The sequence below is a fragment of the Alligator mississippiensis genome, chromosome 4 (assembly GCF_030867095.1).
Source record: "Alligator mississippiensis isolate rAllMis1 chromosome 4, rAllMis1, whole genome shotgun sequence".
Taxonomy (NCBI): domain Eukaryota; kingdom Metazoa; phylum Chordata; order Crocodylia; family Alligatoridae; genus Alligator; species Alligator mississippiensis.
Window position 1 is genome coordinate 248871781 of NC_081827.1, and position 22451 is coordinate 248894231.

Here is a 22451-nt window from a genome sequence, read left to right on the forward strand (position 1 = left end):
GACTTTTGAAGTAGGTCTTTAATATTTTAAGGGAAGTATTTTATTCACAGAATGAGTAACAACGACTTCCACACCACACGCAAAAAGAAATATTGGAGCACTAATGAAGATGCACAGGGGTGAGCAGGAGGTGGAAAGACAGCGTGGAAAGCATTTCAAGAGAGCACATAATTAACAAGTTTAAAATTCAATCACTCCTTTCCAACTCTTGGGACATGTTTAAAATATTAACGATCAAGTCTCTTCTGGAGGTGTACGGAGTGTGCTTTAATCCGAACAAGTTCCCAGGGAAAAGATTACCGCTGGGGCCATACATGCGCTGCCCTTGTTTGCCCATTAGGGCACGAAGAATCCTGTTGCAAGACAGGATTTTGTCATAAAACTCCACCCCACCTCTGGCGTAGTCTTTGGAAATGGCAGCTGCCTTTCGGTCCGCCCTGTAATCCAAAGAGCGGCTCACTGAATCAGAAGCACAATGGTAGCAGAAAAATCCAATCATGGCAAAAATCAAGTTAAAAATGACTCGTAGCGCCAAGGGGCTAGAATATAAGCCCAGATATTGCTTTATCGCCACCGCTGAGATAAAGGTGCCAGCTAAGAAAATGGGAGCCACAGCTGCCTTAATGATGGGGCTGTTGCTTTGCAAGTACATAACCTCTCTGGAGATGGCAAATTTCTGAGCCTCCAGTGAAAATGTCAGGGCATCCTTCAAAGCGTGGCCTTCTTTACTCTCCCAGTCTACTTCCTTGTCGTTTATCATGACAACGTGGTTGACGATTCCTTGTCTGTCCTCAGCTGTGCTGAAGTTTGCAGGGATGCCCACCAACGAACCCGAGGGCAGCCATGAGATCCCAGCACTCACGGGGTGGAAGCCAGAAGCCAAAAAGGCTTGGTAGCAATGGGGAGATGCTACACCAGCATCTTTAAGAACGTCATGGAAGAGGTCTTGCAGCCTCTCTGAAAGCTCTACCGGCTGCCCTTTGGTCCAGAATTGATGCAACAGTTTGCATGTCTGTTCGGGAAAGATATGATGTGAAAGTTTAGCAACTAACAGTCCTGTGCAGGAGGTGGCCAACACAGCTGTCCTGTGTCTCTGTACAAATGTAGCTGCTTTCCACAGGAACCGAACAGCCATAGACCTCACCCAACCTGTTCATAAACAAGACACAAACAGGGAATTAAAGGACGCATGCCGCAGCCCTTTCTAAATGAGGTTTAAAAAAAAAAGAAAAAGAAAAAGCAAGAGAGGAGAGCACAACAACCAGGAAGATACTTCAGTCTATATACACACAGATAAGGAGGCAAGATAAGAATAGCAGAGTACTACTATTGCAGGGAAACCAGCACGTATGTCACACAGATTTAGTCCCATACTCTTTGGCTTCAATTAATTCCTTCTGTTCTTCCATGAAACTTGTTTGCTGTGCTACTCTTATCACAATGTCATCTGTTGACAAACTCTGAAAGTATTGGTCTGTATGCACTCAATACCCTACTAGAACAACGTCAAAGATCAGACCCGCGTTTCATCTGACCTGCGAGGCCCTGGGAAGAGCCACGAATTCAGGAGCGAGGTAAGCAAGGGCAGGGGCTGTTGCTGAATCAGGGGTACATAGTCCTGCCTGGGGATATGCTTCTGTGGTGGGGGAGTAAGGGGTGACAGAGGGGGGTGACTGCTGTATTAACCCCCATGCTGCCACTGCCATTGGAGGTGGTTTGAATCTGGTCTGTGAGGATCTCTGCTGCCTAGATCCTGCCCAGGGATTTGGGAGAGTTTGACACCCCTGCTATAACAGGCTTTTTGCCCACACCATCTGCTCTCCCACCAGACCGATTGCTGAATCCAAGGCTGGCATGGACTGCAGACATGTCCTGGATAATACAGCCAAAGAATTTCACCAAGTTAGCCCTGTCCTGAGCCCAGCACTTTGTGTTTGGCTAAGCCACACCTTCCAGAAAGGCTTCATCTTGATTTGAAAGCACCAAGAGATGGAAAAAACACCCCTTCCCTTGTTAGTTTGTTATGGTGGCTAATCATCCTTTTCAGTGCGTCTTATTGCCTGCCAATCTGAATGAGCCTGATCTGAGCTTCCAAGTATTCCTTCTTGTTATGTTTTTCTCTTTTAATATCCAGCATTTTCCCTTCACGGCAGTACTCCCATGCTGTAATTAAGCCACCTCTCAGTCTAAGTCTCTCACTGTAAGACATTCTGTCCAGCCCTCAAAGCATTTTTGTGGCTTTTCACTGCATGACTGCAGAGGGTTCAATATCCCTTTAAAATATGTACATCAGAAATGTTTACAGCGTTTTAGCCCTGGCTTTCTCAAACCCACAGTGGTATCACCTTCCTGCTCCTCTTCAATACTGCCCTGTTTACGCAGCCAAGGATCACATTAGCTCATTTTGTCACAGCAGTGCATTGAGAGCTTATGTTCAATTGATTGTCCACCACAATCCCCTCGAGATCCTTTTCAGTCATTGTTCTCCTGAAAACAGTCCTCCATTCTTTGGATACAGCTGTCAGTCTATCCTTGCTCCTTGGAGAGATAACTTTGCATTTGGCTGTATGAAAGCTTATTTTGTCTGAATGGCCACAGCTTCCAAAGCATGCCGGATTACTCCTTGTCATATACCATTCCTACCCATTTTCGCATCATCAGCAAACTATCAGCAGCAATTACATATTTACTTTCAACATTAACCAACAGTTACACTGGTGATCTGGTCTTCACATGAATGCTTTTACAACTCCACAAGATGTAGTCTTACTTGATACTGATCCTCCCGCTGTTGCTTATTTTTTAGACTGTAAATCTTAATGCATTCATGTGCTCTTTATTCAGACTGTATGGTGCTCATTTTTTTTCCCCAATCAAAATGCTGTATGATATCAAGTCAAACAAGATGCAGTAATTTCAGTATGACACCTATGCAATCACCTTTTATCAGCCAAACTTCTAACCTCCTTTAATGAATGAAATCAGGTTTGTTTAACAAGACACATTCTCCTCAGAACAACGTCAATTTGCATTAACCGTCGTGATGCGCTTCACCTTTATACACTTTATACACTTATAACTATTCTCCAACTATTTGGGTTGGTCTAATAAGAGATATCAAATTCACCCAAGGAACCTTGTCACCTTTATAAAGTACTTTCCACTTGAATAGAGACAGACTTAACAAAATAGAATGATTTCACAGAACTACAATTTTTATACCTTTGGGTTTGCACTGCAAATGATCCTGTTTAAACTACCAACTTTTTTTTAACTACAGAAAACCCCCAAATTTTGAGCTTTTCCCATTACAATGTGAAAAACTGATTTTCAAAGAAGTTTGCGCTGAAAAAGAACTTGAACTTCTTTTCACTTTTTTTCACTGAAAAAGAACTTGAAAAGCTAATTTTCAAAGAAGTTTTCTTTGAAACTTCATTTTCACTGAAAAAAGGCAACATGTGCTGGCCAGCTATCAATCTGAGGACTGCTCAAGTATAATTTAAACACAAAAACAAATACTTTCAGCAGAAGCCAAGGGGCTACTGAGAAACACATTGCCCTAACTATTTAGCGCACCAGCGCAGTTAATATATCTCAGGTGCTTTATTTTTATTCATAAGTCTCACACAGCATACCCGCAGGGAAGGCAGCTGAAACCTAAAACTAAAGGACAATGTTTAGGGTCCATCTCCTGCAGTTCTTACTTCCCTGGTTATGCCGCTGAAAGCATACAAGGAAGAGGGGCGTATTTGGCAGCCGTGTTGGTCCGAGACAAAAAGAAATGCAGAAGTCTAGACCTCTTGGTTCAGAGATGAGACCTTTTATTAGACCCACTGAGACATTAAGGAAGAGCACACGCCAACTGCAGACGCTTCCTCGGCCCGGCGAAGGGTATTTACACCCGAAAGCTGCCAAGGAAGCGTTTTTTCCAACTATTTGAGCGGGTCTAATAAAAGATACCGGATTTATCCAAACAACCTGCCCACGTCTTTTAGATCAACACAACCTACCTACCCCGCTATAAGGACTGGCAACACACACGGTGCCCAACACGTGGCGAATGATCATGTTTCTTTTCATTTTCATGTTTCTTTCTGCCTCATCTCACATAGACTCCTTTCTAATATCACAGAGCACATCTCAGGGGTGTACTTGGTAGCCGTGTCGGTCTCCGAGGTAAGCCCGCATACGAAAAACTAGAACTCTAATAATTCCTAAATCACACAAAAATGGTCCTTTTTGGCAACCGTTCAGGCTCAACGGCCCTTCACCAGGATCTGGGAAAAGCATAGACGATAAAAAGTTGTTTTTTGGTCTCAAAATAAGATGACACCAAAAAAACCAGAATGCTTGGTTCCCAAAATCATTCCTTGTATTGGACGCAGCGGGAAATCGCAAGAAAATGGTCCTTTTCGGCAAGCTTTAGGGCTCCACGGCCCTTCATCAGGCTCTGGGGAAAGCAGAAGTTAGGAAATAAACTTAATTTTTGCACCATTTCCTTGCGGTTTCCCAGGGCATTTCATATAAGGTATTTTGTACATCGCCATAGCGAATATCTACAAAAAAGCCCCCAAAATTTAGCGCATCAATGGCAATAGTGACATCATTCCTATTTTCTTCCTCCTCCTCGAGGCCTACACCCCCTCCCCCTCCCCCATCCGCTGGTCCGCTTCCCGCCCCTCCCCCCTTCGGGGCGCGGACACACGAGCAACCTCGCAGTAACTCGCGCCCGCACTCACCCGCTCCGGGCAACGCCGCCACCAATCCCCGCCGCTGCCGTCAAGCAGCCCGTTTGCTCGGGGCAGCCGTCAAGCAGGCCGCTGCCGCGCCAACTGTCGCAACGCGCCCCTGTGGCGGGAGTCGCCATGGCAACGCCGCGCGTTCGCAGCCGGGGGCGGGGCCTCCCTGAGCGCCCAGGGGCTGCTGCAGTCGCACGTATTGGGATGCAGGGGTTTATCCCTCCTACCCCCCACGGAAAAATGCCTTTGCAATTGCAACAAGCTATCAGGACTCCTAGTGGAGATGACGTCTTTAATTAGACCTGCACGATTTTTGCAAAAAAAAAAAAAAAAATTATAATAATAATAATTCTTTGCAAAAATCTTAATGGTCTAATCAAGGAGATCATCTCTACCGCGAGTCTGGATGGCCTTTTGCTCCAGACCAATGCGGTTACAACCTGGGTGCTTCTTTGCAAATGCAAGGGCTTCCCTTCCCTCCTGCTGCAATTGGGCTGAAACAGCCGGGAGAGGGAAGTGTTCAGGTTTCCTTTCAGAAAGTTTTAGGCAAAAGGGAAAGGAAACCTCTGCTTTCAAAAAGTTTTAGGCAAAAGGGGAAGAGAAAAAAAAAAGGGGAAACACCTGTTTTTAGAAAGTTTTAGGCAAAAGGGAAAGAGAAAGAAAATAAGGGGGAGAAAACAAACCTGTTTTCAGAAAGTTTTAGGCAAAAGGGAAAGAGGAACAAAGGGAAACACCTATTTTTTTTAAGTTTTAGGCAAAAGGGATAGAGAGAAAAAAAGGGAGAAAACAAACCGGTTTTCAGAAAATTTTAGGAAAAAGGGAAAGAGAAAAAAAGGAAAAGGAAACCCCTGTTTTCAGAAAGTTTTAGGTAAAAGGGAAAGAGAGAAGGAAAAAAAAGGGAGGAGAAAAAACAGTTTTCAGAAAGTTTTAGGGTCTACCTTTTTGTTTGGCTGGAAAACGAAGGGGGGGGGGAGAATTGCACAAATGATTCAAATAAAATGACTGTATTTAAAGATTTTTGTATGAGGGGGGAGCTTTTTTCCCTCCCGGGGTCAGCACTAACTAGAATTTTTGTTTTCCTGCCAGAATTTGCATGTTTTGCCTGGAGCATCATCCTTGGAGGAAATCCCAACAGAAAAGAAAAGAAAAAAGGAAAAGAAAGGAAAGAGGCAAAATTCCCACTGACTTTGATGGGACCAGAATTTTAAACTCTCGGGACTATGAGTGAGTAAAGAAATCCCAACAAGAAAAGAAAAGAAGCAAGATTCCCATTGAATTTGATGGGACCAGAATTGTAAACGCTTGGGACTGTGAATAAAGACATCCCAACAAGAAAAGAAAAGAGAGACAAAATTCCCATTGACTGTGATGGGACCAGAATTGTAAACGCTTGGGACTATGAGTGAATAAAGAGACAGCTCTGAAGTCATCACAAAAACTCCCCCCAAATATGTTGACACAACTCCTTCCCCCCACAAATGTGCTGGCACCACGCACGTTTTGTTGAACCAGAGACACGTGCAGTTCAATACTACTGTCCCCCTGGGAAACCAAAACCAGAAGCAGCTGTCGAGTTGGTCAGCGGTGCCAGTTGGAAATGATGCTGACCCCCGCATGCTGTGGACAGCTGTGCAAACTGTATTCAGTTTGGAAGCAAAAGAACAACCGTTTATTTAAGACGACTTCTGAAAGGGATGCGTTCTGGGAAAAACAGCTCCTCTCCCCTCACTCACGGTGTAGCGCATGCGGCAAACCCACTCCAACTTTTACGCTCCTTTGTGCAGATTTAAAGTTGGAGCGGTTTTGTTGTATTTGAATCGTTCACACATAACACTTAGAATCTGCATGGAGCAGCTGCTGCCTTTTGAACCCCTTTTTTGAAAGGGCTCCAAACATTTCTGCGTTCACAAAGCAGAAAGCCTGGTTATGAGGTTACGATAAATCCAATAACGCGTACAAGATAATCACCAAAACATTGTGGGAATAGCATGATCAAAGAAAAGAAATGGTTCTGCAGCGTTTACAGAAACTAATATCTTGATATCATTTAAAGCAGGATCTCTTCTGTTGCATCTGAATGCTGGCCAAAGTGTCAGAGATCATGGGTGCAATGATTTTAAATGAAAATGGGACAGGTTCCTGCCCTAGGGAACCGATAATCCAAGAGCTAGATCTTTTACCCCGTACTTTTAAGAGTAAGGCCATAATTGTAAGGATATCATCTCTGGGATGAGCCCAGGGGGATACATCTTGTGTCAAGAGACTCAGAGCTGTGCCTACAGCTAGCCGAGTCCCAAGTTTCCAAGCTATTCAATTATAAAACTTTGCAATCTTAAGTGCCCTACCTCAGGGGTAGGCAGCCCTCAGCATGGGTGGCATGGCAAGACATTTTGCTTGACATGCGCACCTCAGAGCAGACGGCAGGAAAGGAGCTAGGGCCGCACTACCACAATAAGGATCAGGGCCCTCATGGCTCCCCTGGCATACCAACATCTTAAAAGTCGAGGTTGCGGGTGTTTTTAGCACTCTGCCCAAAAATGTTGCTGACCTCTGTCCTAGCTACTTCGTTAGGTGGATGTAGCATCAAACAGTACTGTGAAGTCCCAGGTGTCCACACATTGGTTGTAATAATTTAGTCTCACAAAACACAGGAAAGGAAACGTCTATTCAGGCTTCAGTCGGAATAGGGATGAATTTCCATTTTCGGACGTTCGTTCTGGGATAATATGTTCCAGTCCAGTGACTCCAAATGTTTACATGCACAAGGTCCTGTGCAGGTTATCTATCTAGAACAGAACAGAATATAGATCTATATACATATATGTATTCTAGGATATGTCTATATGATGTGTATGTGTGTAAATAGGCGCATCTACACGAGACGTATACTGCAGCTGCCTAATTAGCTCTGCAGTAAGCATCTCAGCATTTACACCTGCAGTGCTACTAGGATGGAGTAAACTAGTTAACTCAGCCATAGGTTAGTACTTGTAAACACTATCCTATGGCAAAGTTATTTACTCCACAGCAATGCACATGTAGATGCTGATGGGGCTGGCTGGGTTACGAGGGTGTTTCAGTGAGGGGGCTGCCTACTGGCTAGCCCTGCACTGAAGGACCGTGTGTCCCAGCCAGCCCCTCTGCAGCAATTTGAGCTGGGTCGGAGCAGCCCCTGGCTGGCAGGCTGACCCCCCAGGACCCCCTGCCAGCTGTTGCTGCTTTGTCCTGGCTCACCATGCTGCGGTCCCAGGTGCATGTGCAAACCACGCACCCAGGAGCAATAAACTCTGGTGCCAACGGTGCCAGAGTGTATTGCTTTGCATTAATTGTATGTGTAGATGCATCCAGTGTACACACACATACACACACCCTGCATCACAATAGCATCTGAACACCTACCAGTAAGGTATGAAGTGATTTGCCTAATAGCTGTCATGTGTAGTTTGTACATCTCCATCCTCTCCTCAAAGGGAAAACATGTTCTGGAATAATTTAAACAGGGGTGAGCCTGTCTTGAGCCAGGGCCTGGACTAGATCACCGCCTGTGGTCTCTTCTAAACCTTTTTTTTTTTTACAAGACTCTATATAGTCTATCTTGGTTTTGGAAACAGTGGCTGCACTTGCAGCAAGTGGCAATGAGGTCTGTGATGGGCCTTAATTTTGGTGTGACTTCAATCTGTAGTTTGGGACTGGCTGCCTGAGAATTGTCCATTTCTCCTTTGGTAGAAAGTTTTGTTTCACTAAGGAGCAAAATGAAGTTTAAGGTGTGTTTTATTTAATCAGGACCCAGGCAAAACAGCACCTTGATCACGACCTTGACATTGACTTCTGACCGTATTTTCCTCATGCCACATGCCCCCAAGTAAAAGATGCGTGTCGCCTTGTCTTTGGAAAGGAAGACTGAAGAAGAAAAGATGTTTCCAGAGTTTTGGCTGCCATGGGCAAGGACAGAGCCTCACCTTCAGCTCACCCCCTCTACCTTTCCTGCTCATGCAAAAGCCAATTTTAACTAACCCTTTCACAGCTAAATTGCCAGCAGCTTCTGGCTGTTTTGCTGCAAGATAAAGCGGTAGCTGCAGCTAAAGACTGGACTGGGGCAGAATCTAGGATTTTGGAGAGAGCTAAAAACAGTCTGCAGGGATGTAAAGTAGGGAAAGAGAGACCAAGAGTAGCTAAGTTTGAAAAATCTTCAGCAAAATTGCAGAAAAAAAGATAGCTTGTTAGTGGAATATGAAGACCATTAAAAAGGGGGCTGGGTCATTAACACCTGTTGAGCAAATAGCAGTTAGCAGTAATCAAGTATATTACAAGAAACCATGAAGTTAATTGACTCCCTTAGTGCTGCCTGCATAGAAATTCAACTGTTGCCATTCTGGCAAGAAAATCAGCTCCCCCTACTTAAGGCACGCATCCCCAATTTTGGTATGCTAATTTTGGGGTGAAAGGTGCACGTGTTATGCAGTAAAGACGGTAGTCCATAGGCAGCCAGCCTAGAGCATGGAGAGGACAGGTCTGATGCGCTCAGGGCTACCCATCCTGCTGAGATGTGTTTCGGCTGGATGCGGTAGCAGTTGGAGTTTCCGAAGGGCTGATAACTTTCATCGAACAGCGTCTCTTGACAGTTTCATACTAAACTAGAGCTATGGGAAAAAAGTAGAGAGTTGAACTTTACAGAGCTTCCTGTGCCTACTGCGTGATTCAACATCTAATGCAAAACCTGGTTGGGTTCCAGTTTGAAGAGGCAGCTAGCAATGAGTCAAAAATGTGACCGGACTGACGTATTCTTTTACTCAGTTACATAAGCGCAGTCAAAGACAGAGGCCTATAGATCACTTTTTAAATTAGCCTGCTAGGTGGTGCTATAGGACATGCTCTAAACTATTCGTTACGTGAAAAATTACATTTCTGCTTGATATCCGACATAAAAAAAAAAGGTTTCCATAAAGCTTGTTCCCACTACCCCTAACCTGTAATTTTATGGACACATCCTCACTGACGTTTGCTATATATTAGTCAAGCGTTGCTCCTTATTATAGCCCAAATTCCAAAAGCATTTGACCTTTTAGTCATTAACTTCTGGAGAGGAGCCTAGGGCATCTTTGGCGCACAGAGACAGCTTCAGTTGGAAGGGATGAGACTCTAGAAGAGAGACTGTGTCATCTAAGGAGCAGAGGCACACTACCTAATGATCCAAGCCTGTCCAGTCAGGGGGACAGCAGCTGACTCCGCTTCCATTTATCACAATGTAGACAAATGCAGTTGCTGATTTAGAGCAGTACATGCAGCTGCAGCTCGCCTCCCCCCCATTATATTCTCAATTGTAATGCTTCATCCACACAAATACATTACAGTTAAACAGGCAGTGGGGAGCTGAACACTGAGGAGCATGACAGAGGCCATAAACAAAATGAGAGGCGATCATTTATATGCCTAGACAGCACATAGATTAAGGTGACTCAGGACAAGTGCTATCGGGAATAATTCTGAGTAGATTCATTGGCAGAAGGTGGCAGACAGCTTGGTGAATGCTGATCGATCAGATGGGCAATGGCAGCAGTCGCAAGACCAGTCAAGAAAAGGTGCAATTTCAGATCCTTAAATGCTGGTCTTGCCCATTCCAGCTGAGGGGGAGAAAGTCCAAGCAACAAAAAAGAGGTTCTCCCAGTCTTGTTAATCTGCATGAATTGTGCCTCCTAATGCTGTGGTTTGAACTTGCTTGGCCTCCCTGACCCAAATCCAGATTGCGGGGGCTCCTTGCAGGCTCAATCGGGACTCCATGGAGCCTTGCAGGCTCAATCCAGACCCATCTCTAGTGGCAAGGCAGGCAGGGCTGTGTCAGGTCAGGGAAACACAGCAGGTAATTCAGGCATCACTCATCCCGCTGCTGCAAAAATGGATCCCCAAGTGGGGCTCCATACCCCACAATTGGGGAGAGCTCTGCTCCTGCCCACCCTGCTCTGAGTTTCTAAGCCCTTTAAGAGCCCCATGGGCTATGATCCAGTCTCATACCCTGGATCTGGCAGGCAGACTGAATCTTTGCAATTCCTAATTCCCAATGGTGAGATAGTGGAAGATGTTAGAAATCTACTGAGGGCTGAACAGGATGAAGAGCTACAGCTCCAATAGATCCCAGCCGTCTCAGAAGACTGAAGAAAATTAAAGGGAAGACTTTAGCCAAGACTTTGAAAGCCTTGCAGCATCTGTTCATCCTTTCTTCCACCTCTCAAGCGGTACGATCTTGTGGAAGCTTCTAATGGATTCCCTCTGGAAAAATGTATTTTTAATATCAGCCTTACCAGGAGCTGAAAGGTCCCAGCTGCACACAGAATCAGGCCCTCAGAAGCGACAATCAAAATTACCATGGAGACAAATCTTCCTTCTACTGCAGGATCAATTTTTCAGAAAATTTACAATTCAGGACATTCCAACATGCTGCAGACACGGCTGCCACTATTGTCCAAACACACCTGAGTTAGCTTTAAATAAGCTGCAGGCCAAGAACCATACCGAGCTCTGTGTTGCCACAGGTAAATCATTCTTGGCTTGTCTACGCTACACTGGAGTCACAGGAACGATGGTAATGTAGACATACTCTGAAACCCATTAGCATTTTAAACCAAATTAGGCATGGCTACAAGGCAGAGAGCAATATCCCACTGCTAGGACAAACCAGAGCAACACTGCCATAAAAAATAAATGGGATTTCCTAGCCAGTGCATGTCGGCCAGATTTACCGCACCATGGCAAAGAGGCTAATGGCTACGGTCTGCAATAAAATTGGCCTTTCTTTTCAATAACTGCAGTTCTGTAGTAAGCTAGTTGTGGTGAAAGGAAGTTGGCTGCAGTAAATTAAAAGGCTGTGTCACCATAAAGTGAATTTGGGTCATTTCCCCTTAGGGTTAGGGACAGTCCAATTCTGGAGGGAAAGAAGGGAGTGCTGTAGTAATAGACAGCAGATTTAAGCATACAAATCCAGTGTCAGTGCAAGGTACCTTTGCGAATATGCTTACCCCAAGAGTAATGCAGCTGTTCGAAAATGGACAGAAAACCAGTGCTGCTTCATTGGCAAAGACAGCTGGAGCAGCGAGAACCCAAAATATAGCCACAGAACATTGTTCCATGCTTGCAACACCCAGTGAACATCCTGACCCTCCTATATATGTATAGATCCTACATTTATCTATACATATCCTATATATGTATATACCTTCCTGTATGTGGGTCACTTTTCCCATCCCCTTTGTGGCCTCAGAAGGCCGTATACTCTGGATGGACCACTTCAGCTCCTCTGCAGATAGCGCCAATAAAGAAAGGCTGTGCAGTGACAGGAGTGAATGGGTTCTGTCCTCCCTAACGGGACGAGGGGCTGAGACGTCTGAAATCTTGAACTGAACTGCTACCTTTTGCTCAGCTATCAAAGTCAGTCTCTGGCCAGTACTCCAGGGTGGCATAACTTTACTGCAATCCAGGAACTTGACATTAAGTTTGGTGACATGAAGTATGGTGACAGTAAGCTAACTGACATTAAGTTTCTGGCAACACATACAAAGATCCATTCTAGTAATTAGAAAAATGCTTTCCTGATTTCTGGGCTTTTTCATCCATCTCAGCTTATTTGTGGAGGCTCTTATCAAACCTCTTAGCTGGAGCCCTGAGGAGACATAAAACAATATTATGTGGATAATGTCACATTTCAGACAATTTACTGTAGCAGCTTATTCCTCTCAGAAAGTACCGTCTGATACAAAAATTACACTTAATGCGTTGCTCTAAGATGCTTTTCTCTTTACAGTATAACTGATGCACCTAAACAGAGCTGTGGCGCAGCTGTGCTAGGTGTTGTGCAAGTAGGTAAGAAATTAATCTCAAAGGGTGTATCTACACATGCAATTAATGCAATGCAATTAGCTCTGGGGCACTTGGAGCAGGAATGAACTGCTCCCAGGCACAGTGTCTACACCTGCACTCAGGATAGCAGCAATTTGAGCTGGGGCAGACCAAGCCTGGGTGGAAGCAGGCTCTGGGGGCGAGCCCTAGGCTCCAGGTGGCAGCAGTGGAGGGGCTAACTGGGGCTTGACAGAGCTGAACATGAGGAGCTGTGTGGCTAGGCAGCAGGCAGGGGTCTGGGCCTCTGCACCCTGGGCTGATCAGGCACAATTTCTGCCCATGGTCACCATCTACATGAGCGTTTGATTGCAGTTAAGTATTCCACCCTAAGATAGCACTTTCAGGGACAATACTGTCTTACAGTGGAGTTAATTAGTTTACTGTGCCCTGATACTGGTGCATGTGTAGATGGTGACGCTTTACTGCACAGCTAATCAGTCAACTCTGCAGTAGCACGCACATGTAGATGCACCCAAAGAGTATATTCTAGAGGTGCACTGATACATTGGTCCGATATTGGATTGGCACCAATATAAATAAAATTGCCTGTATCAGAAATCGGCCTGATGTAGCCAACAATGTGGCTGATAAATGGCCCGTGCATGCGCACAGCCACAGTGCAGCACATAGGTGGTGAGGAGCACAGCCCAGCAACTTGGAGAGCTGCGTCCAGCTGGTAAGTCTGTTGTGGCAGAAGGGGAGGATGGAGGGAAAGTGCATGGGGGAGCAGATCAAGGCTCCCGTGGCAAGGGAGGGAGTGGGGCGGGAGCTGTTCAGCCGGGGCGAGGCGGAGCCATGGGGGGGTGGTGTGAGGAAGGCGGGCATTTCCCACCACTGTGCGCACCCCGGGAGAGCATGTGCCCCCAGATCTGCCTGTGGGGCAGGTTGGGCCGGGCTGTGCTTGGGGTGGGTGACAGCAGTGCTGAGAGAAGGGCTTGGGGGGACTACGGTGAATTTTGGGATGGCTGCAGCCCCTCCCCATAGTCCCATCCCAGCGCTGCTGCCCCCCCCCCCCGCCCCCAGCTGGGAAGAGCTGGGCCCAGCCTGCCCCACTCCACAGGCAGATCTGGGGGTACGTGCCTCCCCCCCATGCCTTTCTGGGGCGTGCGCAAGTGGTGGGATCCACCCCCCTCCCCGCACCTCCTGGATGAGCTGCAACTCCATCCCATGCCCTGCCCACCCCAACTGGACAGTGCCTGTCCCAGCCCCAGCCCCGTTCCCTCCTGCACCGCAGGGGCCTTGATCTGTCCCGCCTGGGCCATATGCCCCTTCCCTTTCCACGCCCCTTCCACCACAACAACTGGACACTGCTCTTCAAGCTGCCGGCTGCGTATTGGAAATCGGACTGATATCGGCTGATATGCCTTCTTAAAATTTGGCTATTGGTATCGGCCCCAAAAATCTCTACCGGTGAAGAGATTTCTCTATCCTCTAGTATATTCTCCAAGGACCACCTCACACCTGGAGGTGCGAGCAAATCAAGACAGACAGCACCATGCGACGTTTACTATGAGAATTCTACATTTCACAGATTCTGAGGGTTTTTTAGGTGGGAAACCTCTGCTATGACCATCTCATCTGACTTCTATGAACACAGGCCAAAGATTTCTCTCAGCTTGAATCAACAGAACTACATCAGTTCACATCAGCTGAAGATCTGACTTCATCTCAGCTTCTGTGAACAGGGCTGTAAACCAAAGCATGTAGCAGAAATGATGGACAACTGAATACCAGAAGGAGTTCCTAAAAAGATTTCTATTACGGGAGCACTAGGAATAAGCTTCAGGTGTTGCTTCATCCAGCATTTGTGAAAGCAGCCCTAAACAAATCTCATCATCACTGCAACTCCAATGATCATCAGAAGTGAACTTAAGCCTATTTGCCTGTTATCAATCAGTGCTAGCGGCCAAAACCACAAAAACCTTCACGTTTGAATCCAATGTTGGCCACCACAGGAACAACGGGCAGGGAAGAGCTGGAGAGAGGCCCCAGGCTCTGGTACCTGTCAACCAGATACTTGGACCCTTCCTAAATGGACTATTTAAGAGTACATGAATCAAATGGTTTATTTAAAATCTAACAACCAATTAATATAAATACCAATACCTTATGCTAAATGAATATTATATGATATTAAACACATACATATAATTGAATTACCTACTATGTACAACACAGTGTAACACACTGGGACGCACAGACGTAAAACACAGGGAAGAGGGGTGATAGTTACCTATGGGGACTGCGGCAGCGTGCTACTGGGACTTACAGGGAGAGACAACCAGGACGACTCTCATGCATTTTCCCTCTCTGTAGTTTCGATGTAAGCTAGTGACATTGATCTACTTTTTATCGGTGGTGGGAGACTTTGGCTTCAGGTAAGTATCCTTTCATTTCTCTGCCCACAGGCTCCACCTTTCAGTCTCAAACCCACTTGAATCTACCTCCTAAGCACTCTCCCAAACAGAGATCCACTCGATCTACCACCTCCCAGGCACTCTCAAACCATACTCAGATACTCTCACACGCTCTCTCCCCAAAGGGAAAAATTTCTTTATACTCCCTCTGCACACCACACTTACTCTTGCACAGGGCACTCATATAGGTAACATCTCACTCGGCACCCAGGTATTTTCCACATGTCACGCTAGATTTCTCTGCATGACACTAATCTTTCATCTGGCATGCTATCCTCCTTTACCTGCCAGCCGCAGGGTTGCCTAAAGTACAAACTAGGTCCCTAGCCTTACATCAGGATGCAGGAAAGTAGCAAACTCACATTCATAAGTGTAGTAACATGCACACATTTCATTAATACAGGGCTTGTGTTGTCTTGGCACTGAAAATCCCAGCTTTCCATTATATCTACCTGTTAAGTGCCAGTTTGCTCCATGACAGGCAAAAGGAAACAAGAAGACCTTGATCTTAGTTTGCCTTTTAAAAAATAACATTCATCTGAATGTGCAGTTTTCTTCTTTGTGATTATTTTTATTTCTCCCCAAGTCACATTCCAATTTCTCTGTAAGCTATAAAAACCCTGGTTCAAATACCAAAGCTTAGAAAAAGTCATCATGACACAAGAGCAAAGTTCCTAGCTGCAATCCACAACCCCTTTTTTCCTGGATCATATGCTTAACTGGAGAAAATGACAACTTCTGTTTGGGAATTGGTTCAAACCTCATGAGTAACCATGTAACACAGACAGAAGCTTCTCAAAACCAAAGCTGGTTTCTTAGTTTCATAGTTGGTTGGGCCAGAAGACACCCAAGCAGATCATCAATCTGATCCCCTGCCATGGGCAGGAAAGATGACCCCGGCAAGGTGATTATCTAGCGTTTTTTTGATGACCCCCAGGGTAGGAGCCAGCACCACCTCCCTTGGAAGTTGGTTCCAGCTCCTAGCCGCCCTGACTGTGAAGTTGTGCCTCCTGATGTCTAGTCTGAATCTACTCTCAGTCAGCTTATGGCTGTTATTCCTTGTTACTCCCGGTAGTGCTTGGGGGAACAAGGACTCTCCCATAGCCTGCTGGTCCCCCTTGGCCAATTTGTAGATGGCAACCAGATCCCCTCTCAGCCTTCTCTTGTGGAGGCTGAACAGGTTCAGGTCCCATAGCCTCTCCTCGTAGGGCCTGCCCTGCTGTCCCCTGATCATGCGAGTGGCCTCCTCTGGACCCTCTCCATGCTGGCCACATCCCTCCTGAAGTGCAGCGCCCAGAACTGGACCCAGTACTCCAGCTGCTACCTGACCAGTGTTGCATCGAGGGGGAGGATCACCTCCTTGGCCCTGCTTGTGATGCATCTGTGGATGCATGACAAGGTGCAGTTAGCCTTCCTGACCATGTCCTCACATTGGCAGCCCATGTTCATCTTGGAGTCTATAATGACTCCAAGATCCTTGTCTGCCTCTGTGCTGACGAGAAGAAAGCTCCCCAGCCTGTAGGTCTGCTGCTGGTTCTTCTTCCCCAGAGGCAGCACCCTGCACTTGTCAGTGTTGAAACCCATCCTGTTCTCATCCGCCCACCCCTGTAACCTGCCTAGGTCCGATTGCAGCCTGTCCCTCTCCTCTAGTGTGCCCACATCCCCCCAGATCTTAGTGTCATCCATGAACTTGAACAAGGTGCTTTTCACCCCCTCATCCAAGTTGATGATGAAGATGTTGACCAGTGCGGGTCCAAGGACTGAGCCCTGGGGGACCCCACCGCCCACATCCCTCCAAGTCGAAAATGACCCATCCACCACCACTCTCTGGGTGCGGCCCTCTGTGACCCATCTGTGTAGGCATTGACACCACAATCTCTTAATTTTTTAATGGGGTGAAAGACAGTATCGAAGGCCTTCCTGAAGTCCAGAAAGACTACATCCACTGCTACCCCTGCGTCCAAGGATTTTGTGCCCTGGTCACAGAAGGCCACCAGGTTGGTCTGACAGGACCTGCCTCTAATGAACCCATGTTGGTTGCCCTAAGCATAACCTCCCCTGCTTGCCCCTTGCAGATGTGCACCTGGATAATTTTCTCAAAGAGCTTCCCCAGGACAGAGGTAAGACTAACTAGCCTATAATTTCCTGGGTCCTCCTTCCTCCCTTTTTTGAAAATGGGGACCACATTGGCCCTTTTCCAGTCCTCTGGCATCACACCAGAGCACCACGAGTGCTCATAAAGCTGTGCCACGGGTCCCACAATGACCTCTGCTAATTCCCTCAGCAATCTGGGGTGGAGATCATCTGGACCTGCTGATTTGAACACGTCCAGTCCCTCCAGAAGTTCCCTGACTAGGTCCTCACAGCCCCTGGGCCTGGCTGCACCTCCCCTGGGACCATCGGGGATCCGGGGGTGGGAATGACCTGGTCCCTGCTCAGAAAAATGGAGGCAAAGAAACTGTTAAATAGGTTAGCTTTGTCATCTGGTGCGACCACCAGATTTCCAAGCATGTCTTGCAGATGCCCCGCGTTACCTGGATGTAGATCATCTATTGGTCATTCTAATTTGGTGGAAATCTATGCTTTTGGTTAGGAGTCAGCAACCTTTTCGGGCAGAATACCAAAAACACCCACAACCTCAACTTGTAAGATGTTGGCATGTCAGGGATGGACAGTGCGGGAGCTACAAGGGGCCTGATCCTTGTTGTGACAATGCAGCCAAAGTCCACTTGTTGATGCTCATTACAACGTACTGCATTTCACCCATGGGATGCCCACGTCCTTTCCCCATCCTTTCACAGAAGAAGCAGGACTTGTCCCAGGCTGCATCTCTTTCACCCCTGCTACACAATTTCACCCACAAGTGAGATTCTCCTGCCCCTGACAAGAGACTCTTTCAAAAGTGGGTTTCTGGGGCTGAAGTGGGGTTGTTCTCAGTGGTGGCAGGTGACAGAAAAAGCAGCAAAGGGCTCAAGCTGCAGCAAGGGAAGTTGAGGTTAGATATTACAAAAAAACTCTCACAAGGAGGGTTGTAAAGCACTGGTACAGGTGACCCAGAGAGGTGATGGAGTCTCTATCTGTGGAGGTCTTGAAGACCCAGCTAGGCAAAGCCTTGGCTGGGATGATTTAGTTGGGAACAGTCCTGCTTTGAGCAGGGGGTTGGACTAGATGTGACCTCCTAACATCCCTTCCAACCTTCATGTTCTGACTATGAAGAGGGCAGGACCTTGCTACACAGCAGGACATGGCACCTCCTGCACCTGAGGGCTAACAACCACCCCTGGGTTGTGGTGAATGCTCTGGAAAGGGAAGGCATTGGAAAATCCCAGAAAGATCTGCCCTGGAAAGGTTCTGGGCCTCGGTCCGTTCCCATCTCACATCTCCAGAGAGGACAGAGATCAACCAAAAGGGATACTGCGTTCAGCTCTGGGGCTTGATTAACAAGGAATCCATTACAGAGAATGGGATGAAGGGAAGGAGGGACAGCTGGCACCTGGTGGTGAAGAGTTCGGAAGAGGGGATGAGAAGCAATACCTACCAAACTGGACTCAAGGGGTGGCAGACCACGATCGGCACGTGCAGGCCCGGGGTTGAGGTGATGTGCTGGGGAGGAAAGGCGAGGTCCGGGTGGAGAGCAGGATATGCTTCCCCACCCACAAACGTCCTTCTTCCTGCAACTCAAAAGCGTCACATACCAGAACCCTGGGGCCAGGAGGGAGGAGGAAGGTGGGAGCTGGCCAAGGACAGTCCCTGGGTGTTATTTGGAGCCAGTTGTCTTGGGAAGGGCACCCTATTGTAAAGGCCCTTCTTCCCCTTGAAGCATTGACTGCTTTTAGAGAATGATGGTGAAGACACAGGCTCTGAGGCTGATGCAAAGAGGTCCCACACAGATTCCTCCAGTATCTGAGCTGGCCTCTCCCTGAGGTGCTTCCTCTTAACCCCTCCCTGTATCAAAACTTGGGGGCCAGCCTCTGGTTCCTTTGGGTTTTGAAGGACCTTAGAAGGACCAAAGGCTGGGTGAAGCCTTGCTGCAGTCTACCAGCACAAGGCTGCTTGCCTGAATGCAGCCATTGGTGGGTACTAAGCAGGTGGACATCCCCAAGCCCTTCATGCATTGCTATGAGAATTATGGATGCTTTTGGGTGCAAATGAACTGATGCTGGGTCAGGTTGGAGGACTAGGTAAAGCTCTTCCCAAACTCTGAGTGCTAGTGTGGCTTCTTCCCTGTGTGGATGGTCTGGTGCTGGATCAAGCGGCAGAAGCGGACGAAGCTCTTCCCACACTCTGAGCACTGATGTGGCTTCTCCCTTGTGTGGATGAGCTGGTGCTGGGCCAGGTAAGATGAGCAGGTGAAGCACTTCCCACACACAGAGCACTGGTGAGGCTTCTCCCCTGTGTGGATGCGATAGTGTCGGACCAGTTCGGAGGAGCGAATGAAGCTCTTCCCACACTTTGAACACCGATGTGGCTTCTCACCTGTGTGGATGAGCCGGTGCCGGATCAGGTGGGAGGAGCGGGTGAAGCTCTTCCCACACTCTGAGCACCGATGTGGCTGCTCCCTTTTGTGAATGAGCTGGTGCTGGATCAGGTGGGAGGAGCGGGTGAAGCACTTCCCACACTCTGAACACTGATGTGGCTTCTCCTTTGTGTGGACAATCTGGTGCCGGATCAAGTGGGAGGAGCGGGTGAAGCTCCTCCCACACTCCGAGCACCAATACGGCTTCTTCCCTGTGTGGATGAGCTGGTGCTGGGCCAGGTGAGAGGACTGAGTGAATCTCTTTCCACACTGCAAGCAATGATATGGCTTCACTCCGGTGTGGATGAGCTGGTGTTGGGCCAGATTGGAAGAGAAGGTAAAGCTCTTTCCACACTCTGAGCACCGATGTGCCTTCTTCTGTGTGTGAATGCACTTGTGCTTGGCCAAGGTGGAGGACTGGGCGAAGCTCTTCCCACACTCTGAGCACCGATGTGGCTTCTCACCTGTGTGGACGATCTGGTGCCGGATCAGGTTGGAGGAGCGGGTGAAGCTCTTCCCACACTCTGAACACCGATGTGGCTTCTCCCTTGTGTGGACAGTCTGGTGCCGGATCAAGTGGGAGGAGCGAGTGAAGCTCTTCCCACACTCCGAGCACCAATATGGCTTCTTCCCTGTGTGGATGAGCTGGTGCTGGCCCAGGTGAGAGGACTGAGTGAATCTCTTTCCACACTGCAAGCAATGATATGGCTTCACTCCGGTGTGGATGAGCTGGTGCTGGGCCAGGTGAGAGGACTGAGTGAATCTCTTTCCACACTGCAAGCAATGATATCGCTTCACTCCGGTGTGGATGAGCTGGTGTTGGGCCAGACTGGAAGAGAAGGTAAAGCTCTTTCCACACTCTGAGCACTCATATGTCTTCTTCCGTGTGTGAATGCACTTGTGCTTGGCCAGGGTGGAGGACTGGGCAAAGCTCTTCCCGCACTTCGAGCACCGATGTGCCTTTTCCCTTGGCCCAGCAGCAGTGCACTGACACAAGTGGGAGGATTCAGTGTAGCTCTTCCCACATACTAAGCACTGACATGGCTTCTTCTCCATGTGGATGCATTGGTGCTGGATCAAACCAGAGGAGAAGGTGAAGCTCTCCCCACACTCGGAGCATTGATGTGGCTTCTCAGCTCTGCTCAGCAGCCAGGCACCTCCTGTGTGGAGAAGACAAACCCCAGATTGGTCCCTGCCCTGCAGCGAGGGGCAAACACTGCTATTCCTTCTATTGGGATGGACCTCAGAGCAGACCCGGACTTGGCACTTGTGTGCCCTCAAGTAAACCAGGCCTTCCTTCCAAACCCCAAGTGCTGGGCATGAAGGAGGGGCAGGTCCCTGTGCCAGGCTAATGTTCCCTACTCAGTGGAGTTCAGAGCCAGACTCTCAGAGTCTCAGCCCCATCACCTGAGGCCCTGCTGGGAGAAGCACACAGGACACATGCATTAGGACAGTGCCTGAAAGGGGTTGTTAACTGGCAGTATACATACCCCCAGGGGTACTTGGAAAGGGGCTAGAGGGTACGCGTAAGTGGGTGGGGACAGAGTGCCACCATCCACCACCCCGTGCCACTGCCTCCCAGGGCAGGGTGGGGGCAGCAGCTCTCCTCTGCAGGCCACACAGGCACCGCCTGGCCGGTAGGACGTGGCGGGGGGGGGAGCTTACACGCAGCAGCCACCGCAGCCATCCACCACCGCACGCTGCCACTGCTGCATGCAAGCCCCATCCTGCTCTGCATCTGGCTGCCACCACCTCCCCACCTCTGCTCTGCCAGAAGTGCACCCAGAAGGGATACATGCCTTAAAAAAGGTTAAAACCCCTGCTCTAATGGAGGAGGAGGGGAGGACTTAGAGCTGTGGCTCTCTCTTCTGAGAGGAGTGTGCTTCCTGCCTGCTTCCAGTGCAAGGTCTAGTGCAGGGAATGAACCCATGGAGCTTTCCAATGCTGATGGGTACCACTGCATGTCACAGGTGTCTGCACCGAGTCTAAGGCCATGGCATGAGCCTCAACCTGGACTCTGGTGTAGCAAAACCCCCAGTTTTTCTTTTTTTTCTTTTAAAATACATTCCCTCCCCTTCCCCAACCATTTCTGATTTTTTCTTTCCCTCTCTATTCCCTATAGGTAAGTGTAAGTGAGCTAAGACAGGATAAGCTTCAGCATTTTATTTTGGTAGCAAGTTGTATTTGTTTTTGCTCCTTCTTTATTTTATATAATTATTATGTTTATATTGATTTGTACTGTTCTATATTACTGTTTTACTGGTACTATGTGATTTAGGCCTACATATGTAAGTTAGCATAAGTCATGTCAAGTTTCCATTTTATTTGTCAAGTCTCCATCCTGTCCCTAGGCCCAGTTGTGTAACCCATGACTCACACGTACCCCTCCTATGTAACTTGGCTCCTGAATAAATGGGGACAAATGAGGGTGCTTGAGTGACAATGGCAGTAGGTCTAAAAATAGCTCCCTCTGAATGGCCAAACCATCAACACCGATACCTGGGCCAAGGACCCAGCCCTTGGTCACCCTCAGCATTCAAGAAACAAAAGATGAGGCAACCCACCATTGTGCCAAGCTTGCACATGCGCAGTAAGAACACCTGGAGCCCTCTAGGACAGGACTGACATTGCCTGGACAGGCCCTCCCCATAGGAGATCAGAGGTAGTCTGCCCCATAAAAAGGGGCAGTGAAGACTGACTCTTTGGGACGCCCTCTCCATCTGGACCAGCACCACACCACACCACCTATCCACCCGGAGGCCCTGCCGGTGACCCCCCTCTAGACAACACCTACTGGACAAGAACCCCTTTCCAGCCTGGATAGTGTGCTGTCTGTTTAATAAACCTGTTATTTTGAAACCCCAAGTTGGGTTTTTGTCTGTTTCCTGACTG

At 47.9% G+C, this 22451-nt stretch overlaps 2 protein-coding genes across 4 annotated transcripts in view; both read right to left on the reverse strand.

Annotated features, from left to right (window-relative positions):
* On the reverse strand, nucleotides 1-18670 carry TMEM177 (transmembrane protein 177). 3 transcript variants are annotated; one of them, XM_019480530.2, is made up of 2 exons: nucleotides 18582-18670; nucleotides 1-1149 (listed from the first exon to the last, which is right to left on the reverse strand). In XM_019480530.2, the coding sequence occupies exon 2, from the start codon at nucleotides 1133-1135 to the stop codon at nucleotides 188-190; it is 948 nt and encodes a 315-aa protein (XP_019336075.1). In that variant the 5' UTR covers nucleotides 1136-1149; nucleotides 18582-18670; the 3' UTR covers nucleotides 1-187. The 3 variants fall into 3 exon arrangements, with proteins under 3 accessions (XP_019336075.1, XP_014454858.1, XP_006270004.1); XM_014599372.3 differs by lacking the exon at nucleotides 18582-18670 and adding an exon at nucleotides 4740-4819; XM_006269942.4 differs by lacking the exon at nucleotides 18582-18670 and adding an exon at nucleotides 4015-4450.
* The window catches only part of LOC102574454 (zinc finger protein 708), a 17190-nt gene continuing 9412 nt past the window's right edge, over nucleotides 14674-22451 (reverse strand). The window contains exon 8 of the mRNA XM_019480529.2: nucleotides 14674-20719. Coding sequence (XP_019336074.2) covers nucleotides 19251-20719 — 1469 coding nt within the window. The 3' untranslated portion in view covers nucleotides 14674-19250. The remainder of the gene's footprint in view (nucleotides 20720-22451) is intronic.

Coding starts and splice junctions, on each gene's coding strand:
- TMEM177 (XM_019480530.2), bottom strand. CDS start 1,135: ATGGCTGTTCGGTTCCTGTGGAAAGCAGCTACATTTGTACAGAGACAC.